Below are 21,066 nucleotides of genomic sequence, written 5' to 3'. Positions count from 1 at the left end.
TTTGCTGTTGCTTATTTTTTGGTTACTTTGAAGAAAGATGGTTTCTTTTGCAAACCTTCCTTTTAGCCAAGCTAAAAACTCATAATAATAACCAGCTTGAGAAACCCAAAACTAGAGAAGACATGCACGAATATCACCTTTTGACACAGAAACTTCAAACTTCACATATCATGATGCAGCAGGACCCCTTGAGGAAAGTGGGAGTGACAATGTGGCAGACAAAAAAAGTCAGGCCTGATAGCGCTTCTAGAAGGAACCTAAAAATGGTGCTAGACAGCTCCAACTCCCAAGCACAAGTACATTCGCCAGCTAAGTTCTCAGACTTAGAGTTAACAGGTGGAGAGCATCTACCCCATCTCAAACTCATGGTGATAATAAAAGAACTCCCCAAAAAAAGACAAGGCACTTACCATCACTATAATCAATGGGTGCATAATCACCTAGAAAGAGGGAGGCCGCAAAGCTGCTAACCAAAGCGATTTTCTGAAAGAAAAAAAAAATCAAATGCAATAGTGATTGCCAACAAACTTCACTGCAATGCATGCAACTAAGTAAACGGAGACAACAAAAACAAACAGAAGCTAAGTACTGAATGCAGCCAGGCACCAAAAAATGTACCTGCAAAGCCAGGGAATGCAGAAGACAGGCTGAAAACAAACACCTTTCTAAAAGCTGTTAATAGCTTTGAGTTGTGAAACATAAAAAAAATATATATGCAGTACATTAGCAAATTCTGCCTCTACATGTATTACTGCGTGGTTACACTGTATTCAAGGGACATAATTCAGTAAAAACAAAAACGTGTGCAAAAAGCCACAGAAAAATCCATCAAATATCATCCGTCAGTGAACCAAAAATAGAGGCACAGATCTTCCTTCTGCTCCCTCCTCTCAGCAGTCCTTTTAAGCAGTCCTTGTTGCATCTTGTCCCACTCACAAGTCTCTGAACTTCTTCCTAAATCAGGCAACCTCATCCACCCTAGCAGATAGCCAGTTAATTCCAACCATATTAGGCACTGCATTACTACCCGCTACTCTCTCAGAGACAGAGTCCTTGGAGATGGACCTAAAAAAGGGAAGGTTAAGGGACCTAAAAAAGGGAAGGTTAAGGGGCCCTCTTGCCATTCACGTGCCCCACTGTTACACTGTAGCTGGGGAACACAAATCTGTCTTTTCCAGTGCCCTGACTGCCTGTAATGGAAAGAGGTGGCTTAGGTTAATATTGAGGTCATGTCTCCAAAGCAGGATAACACAGCAGAAGAAAATGAGGCACCTTCTACAGAATAGTGAAGCTGACATGCTAGTAGACATTGCCTAAAGGTACTCTAGAGGAATTCTTGCTGAGACCATTCCTCCTAGGAACTACAGTTGCAATAAGGCATCTCCTCCACCCTTTCCGCACATCTGAGTCTGCTACAGATGCCAGCCAGTCCTCACCATTTGTTCTCAGATCCAAAGACTGTCAGGTTTAAATTCATCTCTCTGAATCTGGTCTTAGGTTTATGACCAACTCTATTAGCCTGCCTTCTATCCATTCCATACGTTAGAACAAGGTTACACAACGGCATTCAGACAACATAGGGAGAACAAAATGAAAAGAAATATTTCTTTACAAAGCACACAGCGAAGTTGTGGAACATCTTGCTATAAGAGGTCAATACTGGGAAGGAAATTTATGACCAGTAGTATCAACTATTAAAATAGGAATAGATCGATCTCATGCTTCACGGTGTAAGCTAAGCACCTGCAAAGGTCATCCTTCCTTCATACACATCCCAGGACAGTTTTTCCACTCGCTCTGCAGCATAAAATCACTGCTAGAAGCAGAACACCGCAGCCTAAATCAGTTAAAACAATAATAGAGCTGTTTGCTAACTTCTGAAATTAAAAATAAATAAATAAAAGGAAACTTTCATTTGAAGAATACATTTTTTTAAATTGTAGAAATTAAAATATCCTGCAAAGACCAAACTGTCAAAAAAAAAAAAAAAAAAAAACTGAACCCAACTCCATTTTCTTTCTGGTCAAAATCGCATACCACCAGTTTTCTGTGAGCAAATACTACATTTGTATATCCAAAGTGTTATTTTGTAGGTATGACTGTATCAACAGCATGCTTCGTTGCCCATTTGTGAGAGCAAATATTTGAACAAATGGAAATACACAATTTTGAGCAGTTTCCTCTTTCAAACTTTGGCCTGAAACTTCACAGACATTAGACTTTAGGGCTGGAGGGGACCTCGGAAGATCATCAAGTCCATCCCCTGCAATGTTGAGACCCAAAAGTGTTCAGAATATTAAATACATAATTCTAGGTGCACTGACTTGTAACTCTGTGACAGTTAAGGACTTGGGTCAGGGTCAGAAACAAACAAACAAACAAAAATTATAAAACCAGTACCTTGTATAAGCTAAGTCGCATTATGAAACATATGTCCTTAAATATTTTTACTTAAAAATCTCTTTAACATTTTTTAACCCTGATTTCCAATAAATGGATTGAAGATGAGCCAACCTCAGTTTGTATGTAGACCTCAGGATTCTGGCTGTAAATCTTTGCTATCTGGTTTCCTGTAAAACGCTGAGAAAGAAATGCAAATGCTTAGGAACACAAACCTAAATGGAGTCAATAATCATTAACTCTGTGTAATGAGTTCAGTACATTGCACTTTGGATATTTAATTTGCCTGATGCATGATGAAAGTCAGAGCACAGCAGGCAATCTGCACTAAACAGGCTGTAATGCATGGTCTCATTATGAGAATTTTGCTCACCTTTTGAAAAAAAGGCAGTGGAAAAGCATTACTAGCCATAATTTACATTTCGAAATGACAATGCAATGAAATGAATCTCATTTATTACAAACACAGAAACCCAACACAATTCAAATACTGCTTCCAAATCCTTTTAAAAACCCAACTTACCCAATTCTCTATAAATGTTGGAAATGCAGAGGCAAGGTGTTTGAAACTAAGAACAGCTAACTAGACCTATGCTAATGGTTAAAGGATAATTATTTCTTATATGGGCATTAAATCATGCAAACAGAAAAACCTAAAATCCTGAACTTTTTGGAAGCTGCCATTTCCCTTAATCAGTCAAAAAACAAAAACAAAACAAAAAAAAAAACAAAAACAAAAAAAAACCATGTATCCTCATTCAAACTCATTCCAGCCCACACAAGCATATATTCTGCATAATGAATGCAAAGAAGCAATTAGGCATATGGTCAGGACTCTCCTTTGATAACCTAATCACTAACAATTTACAGCCAAAGTACCTTACAGGAGACTGCCACTCATCCATGATTTACTGTCAGTGGGGGGAGGCACCTAACAAGAGGACTCAGGGTTATAAAGAAAACCAGATAGAAGACCGGGCAACCTGTGTTAGGGCACAGGACTTTTGGACCTTGCCTCTCCCCACTCAGTTCCACAACAGCCCAAGTTTGTTGGCATTTCAGGGTGCAATGCTCATCCAATCACTTTTCCCTGGAGCACAAAGAGATGGGTGTTAGCTAGGGCTGGATGTTGATGCTGCAGGACTCTAGAATCATTGTGGATGCAAAGGAGTCAAGGGAACTGTATTCAGAAACAGCTATGTTACAGCAGAGATTTTATTACTAAGGTATTTGCATAACTAAGTTTGAAACCCATCTTTTTTTCTCATTTGAAGTCCAAGAGAGAAAAGTTATAGCAGGGGTTCTTATAGTAAAAAAATGCCAGTAGGCTACACCAACAAAGCTTTCTTAATGTGAATGCAGCTATAAAGGCCAAGTTGCACTTTGTTCCAGTACTGTACAATATAAAAAACAACCCCCACAAGGAAAACAAGCTATATCAATAACAGCACACTTTTGCTGGTATTGCTGTTCCTAAATTACAAGTTGTTACACCCTGCCTGACGTAGTTTTGCCAGCAGCAGCTTCTATAGCCTAAATCAGCAGAACTCCACCAGCTGATGAGCTGGCCCAGAGAACTGCAGAAGTAGCTTACAATATTAGTTCACCCATTCATTCTCTCCCAATACATAAGTGCTTCCAAATTTCTAGGGCTTTGCCTAATCTAATTTTAAAACTCTCAAGCATCAGGACACCCATTGTTTCCTAGATAAGCTATTCCAAAGCTGCTTATTTCAGGTTGTTTCTGTCGGTATTCGGAAGTAAACTCTCTCTTTGACACTTGCAGCCCAGCACCCTTTGGGATATCTTAGTTAGTGACTGTGGACAGAATTATTCCCAAAACGTGCTGTGCAGCATCAGCAGCTCTACAAGAACTTCTGCTCTTACCTCATAAGCTCGTGAGCCAGTGATGTTAGCTAGTTGCTGTGCTCCTCCAACAGCTTTCTCCAGTGAGAAGCACTGGGAAGCTGTACTAGAATCCATCCAGATTGGACTGTCACTGACAGAGAAACAAGCCTGGGAGGGGAGAAATATACGTCATCAATAAGATTATCATTTCCCAGCAGACTTTTACATTAAGGGTCAAATTCTTAAGACTTCCTCATTAGGCCCAAATACAATAGGTATGTCATGCTGTTGTACTGGAGATCCTGGCTGTTGTACTAGAGACGAGGCCTAGGCAGTGGCCTTGTGCATTACATCACAGCGACAGGGAAATGCACCCACAGCTAATGGGTCTCTAGGGATGAAGTTATGTGTTACACTTAGACCATACTAAATCTGTGGAATGTAAAGTGTTGTTAAAGTTGGACCATGCTGTAAGCATGGTTAATAGTTTCTTGCTTGTACAGTTCTGTTTTGCCACTAGAGAAATGGCGAGGAAGGATATGACTAGAAGCCAAGACTCCTGGGCTCCTGGTGTGGGAGACAGGGGGAAGGAGAAAGCTCAGAGCAGTTAATCCTGGGATGCCAGAGGACTACGAATTACTCAGACTGAAGTTACCCTAACACAAAGCATGGCCCATAGTTAACCCTCACCTTAAGTGGCATAATTCTGAGATGCTCAGGAGGCACTTAGCATGAGTTAACAAGTTTTAACATGGTGTTGCCTGTGTTTTTAAGTGCACTTAGTATGATCTCAGTGTAATGGCAACTTCACCATAAGTAGTATAAAACCCCCAAGCCAAACTTCATGCTGGGTGGAGCAGTAGGCTGTGTTTGCTACCCCTTCACACATACGGTAGGGTATGACTGAAAAGTGTATCCAACTGAAGAGCCCGGTGGCAACATAGTGGGGGTACCTATAGTGGGGTAGCTCCTATAAAATACCCCAATATTGCTCCTATAAAACACTCCAACGTTACAACTTCCAGAGTAAGGCGAGTATAGGGCACCTTAAAACTCTAGCTCCCACAACCTTATGGGTACTCTTCGGTTAGAGAAAGGCAGAGACATTACCCTGACAAAAAATGTGTTCTCACTGAGGCGTTAGGCAGTCAGCAGCAATTCTTATCTGCTGCTCTCTGGCAGATGCTACAACTATCAAGGCACTGAACGTCAGGACTCGGTCTGGCCTTTGCATTCAGTCTCAGTGGTCGAAGAGGGGAAGGGAGTTCCTGAGCAACCTCCACTCCTCCATACTCTTGCCTAGGTGTACACATTGAAGGTTCTGGTGTGATGGCTGCAGGACTCTGTAAGGGCCATAAATCATACCCCAATTCTATCACAAGCAGATTCATCAGGCACTTGACTCTTATGGGACCTCTTACGCCACAGGTTCTCAAACTGTGGTCCGCAGACCACCACTGGTTAACAAGCTCCATTCAGGTGGCCCACAGAAAGGTTGTGGAACAATCGAGATTATCTGTACTTGTAAGGTAAGACTACTGATATTACAATATGAGTTGTGGGCTCCGTTTTGTAGAACAAAAAAAAGTTTATTAAGTGGTCCACCAAGACCGTCAACAATTTTCAAGTGGTCTGCAAAAAAAGGTTTGAGAACCACTGTCTTATGCATACACCATGATCCAGAGGATAAACGGTTGCCGGATAAGATGGTGTGTACTATAAGGCTACACACCTTATAGTAGCCAACCAGCTATGCATGTCACGAGACCACAAATCAAATAATGAAACTGAGGATTCCTTCCCTTAGCGCCACTTTACTGTAGCACACATCTTTCCCAGCATGTGGCCCTTTTGTTCAGATTTCAGAATCTAGGTAATTGGACTTTTATTTCTTCCTACGGTTCTACCAATAATGCAGTCTCCAATGAAAAGTCAAAGTGTTCTGGAAGTACTTCAATTAAGACTCAGGACATCACATACACTGTTTTGATCTAGTCTCATGGAGTTCTTCACAGATAAGACACTTTCATCTGGGAATCTATATACATAGATGTAAGTCTTTAATAGATCAGATGTCTCTTCCACTGTTTATAAACTCTTTCTGGTCTCATGGCAGGCAAAGCTGGTGTCAAGCTCTTCTTCAACAGAATGCTCTGTATGTTTTAAAAGAAGCTTGTGCAGTCATTCAGGAGAAAAAAGGGAAACATGAAAACCCTTCGGGCTAAAGGACCATACTGTATAGTGTATGTTACAGCAACTTCTAATGCAACAAGCAAAAGAGAAGGCGACTGTTAAGTGTCAGAAAAAGGACTGTGCGTGATCATTCACTGTCCCTCAAAAGCTCCACATTACCTTCAGTGACTGATGTAAAGGAAGATCAGGTGATAAATTCTTTAAAATATGATGGGCTCCTTCTTTCCAATAAACACTCCCATGTTGCTATACAGAATACAGATATGTGAATTAGAGATATAGTCATCAATTTTCCAAATTCAGATTCAAATCTGGTTTCAGACACTAGAAGGATTAGAATGTCATCTAAATTATTATTTTTTTTTATTATGTTAAAACAGTTCATCTTTTGGAGACATCCAAGCTAAATGACTCCTTTACATACACTTCAAAAATAAGCAATATATATTCTAAATCAAATACAAGAATCTAGCAAAAATGCTGACCATTAACTATAGCAGCATCTAGTGGACATTACTATAATATTGCTAGGTCTACAGTTAGTGCCTTTCCAAGAACTTTGCTACAGAATAGCAGCTTTCAGTTGTGGCTAGGCATATGATATCAATATGATAATATCATATCATTAACATGATAGTAGCATCATTAGAAAAGGTTGTCTAGGATGTGGTACTTCAAAGCATCCCTCCAGGTGCTCTGAACACACTCCTTCCCTAATTTTTCCTCAGGAACCACTACCGGTTCTTGGACAGCGCTGACCAGCTGTAGTGCAGAGCTCAGACTGCAAGCACGTGGTACCAGAGGTTTAACTAATGGACGAATATATATCTATAGACATGTGTATGCTGGCTCTGCAGTGCTGCTGGGTGCTCTGCTCTCTCTCAGAGCTGCACACCTGGCTCATCTGCTCCCACTCCCCAAACCCAGGAATGAAGCTGGAAAGTTGCACTGAGGGCATCCCCCACAACCTGTCCTGAGACCTGAGTCAATGTGATTGAAAACAGTACCAAGAACAGTGGCAGCTCTGGGTTTGGCACACACGGAGTGGCTGCAGGTAGGTGGGGTGTGCCAAACATCAGCACACCCAGAAGCAGTTGGCATACACTCACCCTGTAAGTGCTTGAGATCCTCAAAAGGAAAACCCTATACAACAGGTTAAATTACAGGAGATGTATTAGAAGGCATGGGGAGATATGTCCTCATATGTTAGAATCTGTGTCTATAGCTTCATCCAAAACATTAATGATTTGGATGGCAGAACTGAGTGCATACTTAGCAAACTTGCAGATGACACCAAGTTGGGTGGAGTTGCAGACACTCTGGAAGGTAGGGCGAGGGTCCAGAATGACCTGGACAGATCATCAAAAATGGCCCACAGTGAATCAGATGAGATTCAACAAGGGCAAAGTACTATACTTGGGACAGAATAATTGCATGCACAAATGCACACAAGGGAATGACTGGTTAGGCAGAAGAACTGCAGAACAGGACTTGCAGAACAGAGTAGCCCACAAACTGAATATGAGCCAACAGCGTGCTCATGTTGCAAAAAAACAATAGCATACTGGGCTGTATCAACAGGAGTGCCATTTCCCTTGCAAATGAAGGGAAGTGATTCTTCTGCTCTATTCAGCATTGTGAGACCTCACCTGGAGTACTGCATCTAGTTCTGAGCCCCCAAGAAGAATGAGGGCAGATTAGAGAGTCCAATGTAGAACAAAAGAAAAAAAAATGTAGGGGCCTGGGAAACAAGACTTATGTGGAAAGGCTCAAAGAACTAGGGTTATTTAATCTGGAGAAGAGAAGACTGATGGGAGACTTCAAATACCTGAAGGGCTATTATAGAGAGGATGGACATGGGCTCTTCTCTGTGGCTGTGGCATCAGGGTTACGAGCAATGGCCTCAAAATGCAGTACAGCAAATTAAGGTTGGAGATCAGCAATACCCTTCTGCCCCTAAGGGTGACCAAGCATTGGAAGAGGCTACCTAAAGAATTTGTACAATCTCCATCCTTGAAAATTTTCAAGAGCAGGTTGGACAAACACTTAGCTGGGATGGTTTAGTCAGGGCTGATCCTGCCTTGAGTAGAGGGGTCTGGACTAGATGACCTTATGAAGTTTTCTTCCAGCCTCCTTTCCTATGATCCTATGCTCTCACACAAAGCAGCCACAATTTCATTTCCATTTCCCCTGTCCTGTACACCACCCAACACATTAAGAGCTATGCTAGATGGAATAATTGCTATATCTTTAACAGATTGAGCTTGTTCCACTATTCATTGTATTCCATCATCTGATCTTCCTAATGGCATGGCCATTCAAAACCCCTCCTCCAGCTCCATATATAAGTAAAATTTGCAAAACCATAGGAGAGTTCTATAAATAAAGCAGTCCCATCACTTGAAACCAGCTATTTATGCACTCAGCTAGTCTATACTGTTAACCTTGTCTTCTATCCTCAGCCTCTTGTATCGTTATTCCTATCTGTTGCCTCTTATATTAGATATTAATTTCTTTCTACCAATATTCCTTAATACTCTGTTGAAGATATACAATACGACCAATTTTTCTCTTTATAAACTAACCTGTCCAGCCCCGGACAAAGCTTTCACTTGAGAGAAGTTAAAGCCAGAAGACTTCATCTTTTCCAAGATCACATCCAGAGCCTAAAAGAATAAACAAGAATCAAGAGTGACTGTAATGAGCTACCAAATTATGCACACACACAGTCCTCAGAATTAAATATAAGTGTCTGTCATTACTAATAAGGGATCAGTAGCAGATGATGAAGAATTAGTTAGTGACTGGGGATTTCTTGAGCAGTTGAATAAATTAATTTATTAAGTAGTTGCCCATTAAAAAGAGTTGAAGGCAGAAAAAAAACAAAAAACTCAGACGTGTTGAGGCACAAAGGACTAATCTTTAAATCTTGTCTCTTGCTTGGTCATCATATTTCACCAGTATCAAAAAAGGGACATAGTTGAAGCTGATGGAAGCAAGGCATGACAAATTTTTTTGGTTCTTATATTTATTTGAGAAACCTATGCAATTCCTTCCAAGTTATGGAACCAGTCCCACAAGATGCTAGGCAGCCTCAACTTCCATTAGCTTTACTGGGAGCCTTGGTACTCAGCACCTCTGAAATTCAGGCAATTGACTCAAAGACTGTAGTGCTTCAACTTACGGCACCCAAATTTGTAAGTTCTGCCCTTGCCACAAGATTTACAAAGAACATTCAAAGAGTTTAGAAGCAAAAATTAACCTAACTTTACATAATAATGACTCTGTGGCCTAGATCTTACCACCCTTAAGATGAATGCACTACACAAGTCAACTCAGTAGGGCATCTTCAACATTCATTATAAACTAGGATTGCAGAATCTGTCCCACATAGGGAACACTCCCTGGGATGTGAATGCCTGCTTTTCAACTACAAAACCAGGTAACTGCATTTTAAAATTAATATTGGACAAAGTGATAATGAAGGACCTGTACAGCATTGATGGACGTAGATAAAAGAAACCAAAAACAATACTGGAAGCAGCAGTGCAGTACTTCAACCAAGCTCCGCAGCATGTGTATAGATCGGGTGCTTCAGCAGAGCTTGTTGGTGCTTTTATCTAATAGCTGATTCAATCAGCTATTAGATAAAAATGCCAAAAACGCCCCACTAAAGCACCTAATCTATACAAATGTTGGGATACCTGGGTTCACCTAATGCAATGCCTCTTCTGGCCATGCACTGGGCTCGGCGTGGGAGTATGCCGAGTTTAAAGTGAAGCACCATTTATCTTTTTCCCCAAGTCTGCAAGCAGTCGTAATATCACATTCCATGCTCAGTTGCAGCAGAGCCAACAGGGAGAAAACACCAACTGGTTAATGAGTTAGAGAAGGTCTCATGTAAAAACAAAGCAAAGCCAAACTGGCTCATCCATACAAAACAGAAAGAGGGAAAACAAGGAATGTATTCCTAATACAAGAGGAGGAGAGAGGGGGGCAAAAATCAGCCTACCCGTAAACTGCTCATTTATGGCTGGGCTGAAGTGGGTACAAAAGCATTTCTGAAAAAAAAACTTTTAGTTTCATTCATCCATTAGCATGAGCAATGGAGAAGGAAGACATCAAAATGCAAAGCCTTCAGAACTCCAGCTGTGCTTGTTCATGACATGAAAATCTGAATTTCAAGAAGGCAGAACAGCACTCAGAAGAAAGAGAAAACAAACAAGCAAAGCACGCTGATTTGAACGGCAAGCTGAATTTTTGCTTGTAATTATAAACTCATTTTAACAATACTGAATTGACAAGTTAAATCACATAAGACAAACATATTCATGCCACCAATGTTAACACACTCTCATACCTTGATCCACATTAACACTGGAGAAGTCACTGTCAGTCTGTCACTGTGAACATAGACTCCACCTTGAGTCCTGCAAAAAAAAGTGATATCTTTTCTTGGTGGAAAGGAAAAAAGAAGCTCCCTCACATTTGGTTCATTTTTTCCTGCCAAAGAGCTCTTTTACATCAACAACGATGACCCAAGAGAACACACCATACTTACACGTATAGAGAGCAAGAACAAGAGCAACAGGGGGGAAATCAAACTACAAAGTTGCAGGAAAAGCAATTAACAAGGTAAATCCCCGATTCTCCAGGCACCTCTCTCACAAGAAAACCACTCTCTCTCTCCAACCTCTCAGTTCTGATCCTCAAAGGGAATTTACAAAATACCTCCACAGATGAGCCTATGAGCTTCCCTTCATCAGTCTACTGGACTAAATATAGACATTGAATTTATGACACATTATAACCTGCCTAACATCCGACTCCCCAGGTACAGCCTCCACTTTTTACCAGCTATTCTCATTCCCTTCCACCCCACCCTCCTGTCTCTCATCCTTTGACTACAGCCACTTTCATCCCCCCCCACCTTACTGATCACCTCAATTTACATTTTAACTGACCGGCTTTCTTGCATAGGTACTGGCCTCTGGCTGCTTTACTACTCCATCCAGGAAGAGCACAGACCATCTGGAGATGCTTCCTCAGCCTACCGAAGGGTGTTGGTGCCTGAAAGCTTGCTAAGAAGAATTTTTCCAACTATTTGAGTTGGTCTAATAAAAAAAATATCGGATTTACCCAAAGAACCTTGTCTGATTCTACAATGGGAAGATTCCCGTGTTAGCAAAGAGCTCTTGAAAGTCAATGAGATTTTATGCAACCAGAAGGGTCCTCTTGCATAGACCCTCTATAACAGGAAAGTCTCCATCTTTTATGTTCATGATGGTATACCGGCTAGGAGTTAAATCCTTGAAGCCAAATATCCAACCTGAATGTGAAAAGCTGGGTACCTACATAGTAATGCATGCATGCCTGCAGCTATGTTTGTGGATATCAAATCAATTTTACTCAAATATATTAAGACTAGAGCATGTACAAGGCAAGACATCTAAATCCAGCTTTTAATAAAGGACAGGGAACACTACTGAATTCTGGATACAACATTTAAGCTTCCCTGGTTAATCATAACCCTCCTGAAATCATGCCTAATTGTCTCAGCTTACTGCCAATATCTAGTAAATAGGTTTGAATTGAAGCAGGGAACCTGTGAGATATTGGGAGAAAGAACATGGCCCTGCCTTTATGCAACCACACACCAGCATAAAGATTTTTGGCTAACTGACTGCCAGAGCGTATCCCAGTTTCTTCCACTGAACTTATTTAGTGTTGATGTAGCAATCCACCCCTGACACAGAGGCAATCAGCAGCCCCAAGTTTAAAAAAAAAAGTCAGGAACCAAAAAACTGACTTAAAAATCATGATGTAAAATACACAAATAATAATATTGAGAGTTCCTTCAAATTGCTTTTTGGTTTCTGCCCCTGGAGCATGCATTTGCTTCACATTTTCAAACATGAAAGCCTTTGCCACAACCAGGAGGGCTTTAAACGCCCTCTCTTTTTCACAGGGAAGCTAGGTTCCCACATAAATCAGAGGTTTCCAGAAGCTGAAGCTACAAAAAAACACCAAATATTGCAAAAGTTGATGTCATCTTTGCCATGTCGCCAAGGACCACACACACACAGATGCAGCAGGGACATGTTTTCTTCAGTCCCCAGGTCCCCACATGCAGCAGATTTATGGGACAGCCCTTCCCAAATACACCCTATCAACAATCATGTTATCTTAGCTGAACAATATTAAAAAACATACCTGAATTCTGGAAGGTCGTTATCAAAATGAACATTTTCCTCATAAGTGACTCTAAGCTGCTCATCGACAGCAATAACTTTCAGCTGGAAAAAAAAATTAGAAATGCACAAAAATGGAAATGATTAATTAAGGATTCTGATTGGGTTTTAGGGGGGTGGGTGCTTAGTTAATTCTCAAAACCATGCCCCTTGCAGGTGTCCACTGCCGGGTACTGCGCTTGAGCAGCCACAGTCAAGAGTGCGGCCTACATTGTTACATTCGGTTTTCAATTTTGGAAGTTTACCTCTGCAATCATGTGGAATACAAGCTCAGTTCTTAATGAAAGCCTAGTCTTGCAGAGACTGATAACTTGTGCATCGCACACGTAAGGGAAATGTTCTCCTACATGAGAAGAACTACTTTTCCAGGCAATTATTTATATAATGCCATCAAGGCTCAGAAATGCTACTATACATCACACAAGTAATTCTCTGAAACCAGGCTCTTGCAAGGCATCTTCAATGAAGTCAAGGTAAAGACACTGTAACGAACGCAAAGATAAGCTGGTAGGGAACCTGGAACAAGAGCGGAGACAGGGAAACTGTCCCCTTCATCTCTGAAGTGTTACTTCTGTTGCCCAGTGATGACAATGTACAGTATTTACTTGAATCCAAGACAACCCTGAATTTAAGATGATTCTCCCAATAACTGAATACTATACATGGGAAATGTATAACTTTGTTGCGACTTTCCATGTACATAATTTAATTATTGGGGGGTCATCTTAAATTCACACACTCCCACCCACAGCTGTAGAGAAAAAAGCTGGGTCACTTGGCGGGGGGGCAGCAGTAGGGGACAGGACTATGGACAGACGCTGTTTTGGTACGAGGAGGGCAGAGACAGAGGTGGTAGGAGGGCCAGCAGCAATCGCAGCTCTGGCCCTGTCCCCAGGGTGGAACCAGAGCCAGCGCAGCCTCGTACTCAAACCTTCACAAACTCATTCTTGTTTCCAAGAAAAGGGGCTTTTCCTCCCATGTCAAACAGAAAAAAGACCTCATCCTGGAATCAAGTAAATAAGGCGCACACACTCTCAGCTATTTAAATTTCTCATGCAAGAAAAAGATCACAGATCCATCTAGCTTAGTGAGCAATATCGCAAGCAGAATGTACCACTGCCTCTTCACTAGACCAGGAATCTAGCAAAATCCCTGAGCAAACTGAAGCCCTACCAAGGGCAAGGTAGCCAAGCTGGAGCTCAGACAGCATGCACTACTGTATCCCAAACAGCGGCGATCTACAGCAAGTGGTTTAGTAGGTGATAAAAAATGGCTTAAATTTATTTTGTGGATAAAAGTTGCTTATTACCAACTTAACACTACCCACACCTGGTGTGGCAGGAGCAAACTGCCAACCCAAAACAAGCAGGTGTGCAATCCCCCTTCTACATGTATCACAACTCTAGGCCGAAAGCTCCTGTTGAGAGAGCAAATGGCATGAGAGAGGAAGATGGAAGTACCTGGGACTTTGCATGATTTTGTTCTTAACTCCTCTGCAAATATGAGGGCTTGTGAAGGATCCAGGGGTAGATATAACCACAGCAAAGCAGCAATCCAGCCGATCAGACTAATGGTGCCCTTTGATTTGAAGTAAAAGCTGCAGTCAACAGCTGGGCAGCTCATTCTTAATTCAGCAACCCAGTGTGAACTAAGTAGGGTGGGTTGCGAGCCCCCCAGATACAAATGAACCACGGTTCGGCTGCATGCACAGGCCCGAGACGCCTCTAAACCTCCTGATGCATCCTCAGACCTTGAGGTGGGTTCAGATCCAATGGGAGTTTTGAATTTCCTCAGCCGGCCCCTGCCCATCAGCTATGGTTTGTCCCCTTTCTCCTCTCCAGCTGTCACTCCCTATTGCAGCGGCAGGGGTTTTCTTTTTACACCACCTCACCTTCATTATTACCTTCCTTAGTGAGGGCCTGGAAGCTTAGCCTCCAGGCTAGCTACACACTTGCTGCACCCATTCAAATCACTGCTAAGGAAACCAGTCCGCGCTGAAGGAAAAAGCGACCCGTCTGGTGCAGCCGTTTGATAAACCGCTCGGATGCGGCACGTGTTTGAAGCCCAACACAGACGAGCGCCAAGGCCGCTGATATACGTGCTCTGGGAGTGTGGGGGGAGCGCTTTAATTAGACCAGCTCTAATTAAAACATGTCATGTCGTGTCAGCTTCAGTCACTCTTGGAGCTGCTCTAATTCAAGCGCCCAGAGCGTCTCGTGTATTGGCGTGCTTCAAAACAGTGGTGGGGGCACTCGTCCCGACGGCTGCCACGCTGCCCGCGGCAGACGGAGCGGCTGGATTTGCCCCCGCGGGGCGGGACCCGGGAGGGGGGCACTCGCACCTGCTTCCACTGAAACCCAACCGCACCAGAGAGGCAGCGGCCTTCCTACGCAGGCAGTGCCCGTCTCCCGCCACATTGTTCGCAGAAGCTTTTTGTCTGGGCCGCCTGGGCCGCCCGCAGCCGGACACCTGAGCGCGCAGGTGCAGGACACGCTCCAGCAGACCGGGTTTGGCTTTAGGGCGATGGGCTGAGCTGAGACGCGCAGCAAGGACAGGACGAATGAAACCATCTCCACTGCCTGCGGGGTTTTTTGGCCTAGTCAGTTTTTTTCAGTCCCCGAGGCCAATGGGCTTGCCCCCCCCGCGCGGGGCGCCTGGCTCCCGGGCCGGGCCCGACTCCGGGGCCCCGCACGGATACGCCGGCCTCGACCCCGACCAGACATGGGGGCGCTGCCAGGCCCGGCCCGGCCCGGGGCAATGGCGGATCCTCCCCGCGCCCTCCGCGCTACCTGCTGCGTGCTGAAGTCCCAGCCCAAGTACCCGCGCGACAAGGACGCCGCCATGCCACCGCCGCCCCGCCCCCCGGGCAGGCCACGCCCCCGGAGACCCCGAGGCAGGCCCCGCCCCCTGCGAGTTCGTGACAGGCCCCGCCCCTCCGGGCCCCTTAGGCCGCCGCGCGCGCCCCTCGGCCGGGGGGGCGGGGCATTCCGGGCAGGCTGGCAGCAGGAGCGCGCGTGCACGGGGCTGGTGCAGGGGACATCCTAGAGGAGGGTGTGGTTGTCCTCTGTCCTCTCTTGATCCGAAACCCCGCGCCTCTGCCTCCTCTGTTTGTCTCTTCAACATCTTTCTCTTGAAGGGAAGAACAGAGGACGTAAAGGCGCGGGGGTTTCGGATCAAGAGAGGACAGAGGAGCGGAAAACCGGACTGTCCTCTGCGCCGGCCGCCCTACCTCACGGTGTCTCCATGCAAAGGCGTTTGGTCTTCCGAGGGCCCGTCCGGCCTCCCTGTCTATGGATCTGTTTTGCCGCCTGCTCAGGCTGGTCTGGACGGGGGGCATCGCCATCCCCTGTAGCGGGGACATGGTCCCTCCCCAGGATCTCTTGAGGGTATCTTGACGGCGTTTGGGGATCTCTTGAGGGCGTTTGGGGATCTCGAGGGTATCTTGATGGCGTTTGGGGATCTCAAGGGTATCTTGAGGACGTTTGGGGATCTCGAGGGTATCTTGATGGCGTTTGGGGATCTCAAGGGTATCTTGAGGACGTTTGGGGATCTCGAGGGTATCTTGAGGACATTTGGGGATCTCGAGGGTATCTTGAGGACATTTGGGGATCTCTTGAGGGTATCTTGACGTTTGGGATCTCGAGGGTATCTTGATGGCGTTTGGGGATCTCTTGAGGGTATCTTGACGTTTGGGGATCTCGAGGGTATCTTGAGGACGTTTGGGGATCTCTTGAGGGTATCTTGATGGCGTTTGGGGATCTCTTGAGGGTATCTTGAGGACGTTTGGGGATCTCGAGGGTATCTTGATGGCGTTTGGGGATCTCTTGAGGGTATCTTGAGGAAGTTTTGTACAAGCAGGACGTCGGCTGCCGTGGTTGCCCAGCTTTCCCTGTGGCAGGTTGGGGTGGGAGGTCTGTGCTGGGTCCGGGCTGCCGGTAGTCTGATGTAGAGTTTAGGCGATGTTTTGTACGGGGTGATTTGGACAGGGCTGTTCCTGCCCCAAGCAGGGGTTGCACCAGATCAGTGGTGCTCAACCTTTTTGGCCACCAGGCCAGATGTACAGCACCCAATTGGTCCGTGGGCCAGATCTGGCCGGTGGTCCCAGTCCACCAGAGTGGTGGCAGTGGGGACCCCATCCAGCCGTACAGAAGGGGGTAGGAGGGACAGCCTGGCTCCAACCCAGCCCCGCAGGAGCAAAGGGGGTTTGAGGCAGCCGCAACACAACCCCGCAGGGAAGCGAAGGGGACTTGACCCGGTTCAGCCCAGCCCCATGGGGCGGTGTGGCCTGGCTGGATCCAGCTGGAGGGGAAGGGGTGTGGGCCAGCCCCAACCCTCTGTGCAGGGGTCAGAGTTTGGGATTTGGCAGTGGGAGAGGGTGACTGTATTAATTGCCACTGCTCCCCCACTGCCAAATTTCACGCCCCATGGGGAGCCCTGCAGGAAGATACTGTGGCTCCACAGGCCAAAGGTTGAGGACCCCTCTGGGAGGTCCCTTCCAGCCCTGCTGCTCTAGGAGTCTATGATTTGGGGCTTTTTAAACAGCAGGGGAAAGTTACAATAACAGCCAAGGAAAAAGTGAAGTGCAGGGAGCTTCCACATGAGGAGAGGCTAAAGAGGCCAGGCCTGTTCAGTTTAGAAAAGACAGGAGGGTTAGGGGCACGAGAAGGGTTTACAAAACACTAAATGGTGGAGAGAAAGTCGGTTGAGATTTATTGTTTACTCTCATGACACAAGAAGCAGGGGTCACAACATGAAACGAATTGGTAGTAAGTTTAAAACTAACAAAAGGAAGTTCTTTTACACGCAGCACGTAGTTGAAGGGCAGAACTCGTTTGCACCACGTTGCGGAAGCTATCAGTTTAGTCAGGTTCACAAAGGGATTGGACAAATTCTTGAAGGAAAAGGGCATCAGTAGCTCTTGAGCATGGGGGTTAGGGTTACAGCCTCTGTATCAGAACTTCCTAGACCTTAAATGTTGGAGGCTGCAAGTGAAAGAGGAACAGCAGGGGAAAAAACCCTGGTCAGACCCAGGTCACTCTCCCTTTCAGCATCTACTCTGCCCTTGTGTAACACAGGAGCCTGGGCAACATGGACCTGTGGTCTGACCCAATAAATGGCAATTCTTGGGTCCTTATGTTCTAAGTGGTGGGATGATGCCCTCCCCAGTTCCAGCAGCACTTAACCATAGTGACTAACAGACAGCAGTTAGTAATGTGTAGCACTTGGTGGACGGCTGTTGTTATGGAGCCCAATTCTGCTCCTCCAGAAGTCAATGAGAAAACTCTAATTGACTTGTTGAGAAATGGATGAGACCAGGGGTCGGCAACGTTTTTGGGTAGAGTGCCAAAAACACCCACAACCTCGACTTGTAAGATGTTGCCGTGCCAGGGGTGGATGGCTGGGGAGCCACGAAGGGCCTGATCCTTCTTGTGGCAGCGCAGCTCTGGCCCCTTCCCTGAGGCATGCGTGCCAAGGAAAATGTCTTTGGGTGCCACACTCCGACACATGTGCCAGGGGTTGTCTACCCCTGGATTAGATCTTTCACCTTCAGAAGAATTTTATAAACATTGTCTAAACCACAACCTGTGCTTGGACCTGAATGGATTGACTTCTGCCCATGTGAACCTCGTTACTAATATTAACATGGATTTCACTGAAACTCAGGGGTCCAGGTATAAAAACACAGTTGCTGGAACAAAGCCCTCATTTTGTAAATAGAATCTTTTCAAAAACAGAAGTGAGTTTCAAGCATCAAAACCTATTACATTTGAAGGCATTTTTCAAATGCCTTCTAATGAATGAGGAACTTGGCAAGGCCTAGTCTCCCCATCCTGCAAACCTCTTTGCACAATGATTATTACCAAGAAGAGTGCCATTAAAGTGAATGTGGCTGCTGGCACATTTCAAGAACACAGCTTTATGGGACTATAAGCGAGTTTTCTGTTTGCATAGTTTAAATCAGATGGCTTCTGAGGAGTGACGCTGATGGAATTTGCAACAGGATCTGAAATCTCTTACCTCTCCACTGACAGTAAAACTAGAGTCCAGTTTGATAATGACTGGATTTTATTGCAATGTGATGGGCACTTAGTGGCTTATATGGAACAAAATGAAGGTCTCACTGCAATTTCTAATGAACACGTATCTACATTATGGCAAACAAAAAACACTAACCAAAAACCTTTTCCACTAATGGTCTCTTTTATTATGACTCTTGCCAGAAAAGCAAAAAGCCAAGTGGAACACGGAGATGCTTTTTCTCCATCAGGGTTAGGTAGGAAAGAGGCAAGTTCTGTCCTTTGTCCTGTTGTATGTTCTGTCTCAAGAGCTGTTCACCTGCCATTTTTCAAAGATGCTAAATTCACACAAAACTAGACAAACTGAAGATGGTTTAGAGGAAAGCCACAGAAAATGATAAAAGGTTTGAGAAATAAGACCTAAGAGGAAAAGGTAAAAGAACTGGGTGCATTCAGCCCATAGACAAAAATGATAACACATTACTTTCTATAAATAAATAAAGCAATATTATGAAGTGGATAGGAATCAATTATTTCTGGCAATGAGGGCAGGACAAGAGGTAATGGAATGGAAGTGCTGCAAGAAATATTTAAGTGTCAATAGCAGAGACAATTATTTGGGCCTGGAACCAGGAGATTTATCCTTCCCTAAGCTACCAAACTCGATGGAGGGGAGTGTTTCTACTGCTGTTCTGTTGGGGTACTTTTCTAGGAAAGGGAATCTTTAGCTTGTAGCTAAGGCTCCACTAGCACTGTAGGAGGGAGGTCAAACTCATGGTCCCACAAGTGGTGCAGGATCAGTCCAGTTAGGCCCACGGACACATGCACCCTCTCGTCAGATCCAGCCCAGTAGCACCCACTCCAGCTGGTGTGAGACTGTGGCACTCGGCGCATGTTGGGTCCAGTTCAGTGCCTGCTCCAGCCAATCCAGGGCCTGTGCTGCATGCAGCACCTGCCTCAAACCAGCTGGGGCAGGCATTGCTTGCAGTGCACATGCGGAGCGTGCGACAGTCCTGGACTGGCCAAAGCGGGCACGAGCTGGTCCAGCACACATGCTGCATACAGCGTGGGTCGTACTGACACCCAGGGGCAGCACCAGGGGCTGGATGATGGGACTCAGCAGACCAGATGTGGCATGCAAACTCTATCTTTGACACCCCTGCGCTACAATAGCTCAGGCTAGCGCAAACCTTTGCTGATCCATACAACCCTCACCTACTTCAGCTACACTCCCTTCCCAGACAACACTACCCACTCGGAGTACATTAGCTGAAATTGCAAGGGAAGTTTGCACAGTTGATATTTCTTCTATATCAAGACTTGTGCTGGCAGAAAACTTTGTATTCTCTAAAAATTTTTCTATAAAAGCAGGCAATGGAGCAAGCAAGGAAAGCTGTAGTGTTACCACCAGTGAAAATATGTACAGTTAAACTTAGCTACTTATTAGCAAGGTTTTAGGAACGAAAAATTCAGTATTAACAGGAAAAAGGGATAACAAATTCTTCCCAACCACAGTGATGCTGAGTCACCCAGGCTAAGTACAGTCAAAAAGCCTGAGGCTGAATCAATTCAGTCTTTGCAGGTTAGTTGAAGCTGCATAGATTGAACAGAGAAGCAAGTGAACAGACACTTACTTCTGATTCTGGAAATGCAGCCACATGCCTGTGGTGGCCCAAGCCAGAAGCTGGGGGACACCAGAGCACACCTCCCTGCTTGACTAGAACACATACCAGGTGCGGGGTGGGGGAGAGGTGCAAAGCATTCTGGGTTGCCAGGGGACTGCGAGTTAACTTGAATTTGGAGGGGATCTGAGACAGAAGTTCAATATATCAATCTAGCCTAAATCAGTTAAGTTTGATATTACAGCCATCCAGGTTTATCTGAAATCAGTTTTGGCCATTTTCAAAGCAGTTTATGTGAGCTAAACTTCTGTTGTGTTAGTTATTAATTGATTTTTGCATTGGCGATGTGTAGGGGGCGCACGGGGGGGGCACATGCACCCCCTGAGATTGGCCGCCACTCATGCTGCCGGTGGGACCTGTGGGCAGTCGCCACTCGCAACTCTCCCTCCCTCGCCGCCAACACCACTGCAGCCACCTGTGGGAACTCCCCATTTGCCGCAGTCACACCCCTGCCGCCGACACTGCCACCACCTGCAGGTGGTCACCGTGCCCTGCCAGCCTTGGGAGGCACGCAACGTTCATGGATTTCTGATCACTTATACCCATTTATGTTCAATTTCTGTCCCCTTAGCCCCACAGTTTAACATCAGACCAGTGACCAATTCACTGAGTTCAGATTATATTGCGTGTCTCCTACTTACCTTCTTTGGCATCATAGGATTTGCACTCCATGAG

At 45.0% G+C, this 21,066-nt stretch overlaps 1 protein-coding gene across 3 annotated transcripts in view; it reads right to left on the bottom strand.

Moving 5' to 3' along the window:
- Positions 1-21,066, bottom strand: part of XYLB (xylulokinase) — a 135,243-nt gene that overhangs the window by 106,663 nt on the left and 7,514 nt on the right. The window contains exons 1-8 of one of the 3 annotated variants that reach the window (XM_014609085.2): positions 15,482-15,559; positions 12,655-12,737; positions 10,802-10,871; positions 9,027-9,107; positions 6,601-6,687; positions 4,288-4,416; positions 2,515-2,580; positions 411-483 (exon numbers count right to left, since the gene is read on the bottom strand). In XM_014609085.2, coding sequence (XP_014464571.1) covers positions 411-483; positions 2,515-2,580; positions 4,288-4,416; positions 6,601-6,687; positions 9,027-9,107; positions 10,802-10,871; positions 12,655-12,737; positions 15,482-15,535 — 643 coding nt within the window. In that variant the 5' untranslated portion in view covers positions 15,536-15,559. Of the gene's footprint in view, positions 1-410; positions 484-2,514; positions 2,581-4,287; positions 4,417-6,600; positions 6,688-9,026; positions 9,108-10,801; positions 10,872-12,654; positions 12,738-14,152; positions 14,271-15,481; positions 15,560-21,066 lie in introns of those variants that run through there. The other 2 variants (XM_059729220.1, XM_019499177.2) reach the window with 2 other exon arrangements.

The sequence above is a fragment of the Alligator mississippiensis genome, chromosome 5 (assembly GCF_030867095.1).
Source record: "Alligator mississippiensis isolate rAllMis1 chromosome 5, rAllMis1, whole genome shotgun sequence".
Classification (NCBI taxonomy): Eukaryota; Metazoa; Chordata; order Crocodylia; family Alligatoridae; genus Alligator; species Alligator mississippiensis.
Note: the sequence above shows the minus strand (reverse complement) of the source record. Positions and strands in the feature narration are given on the sequence as shown.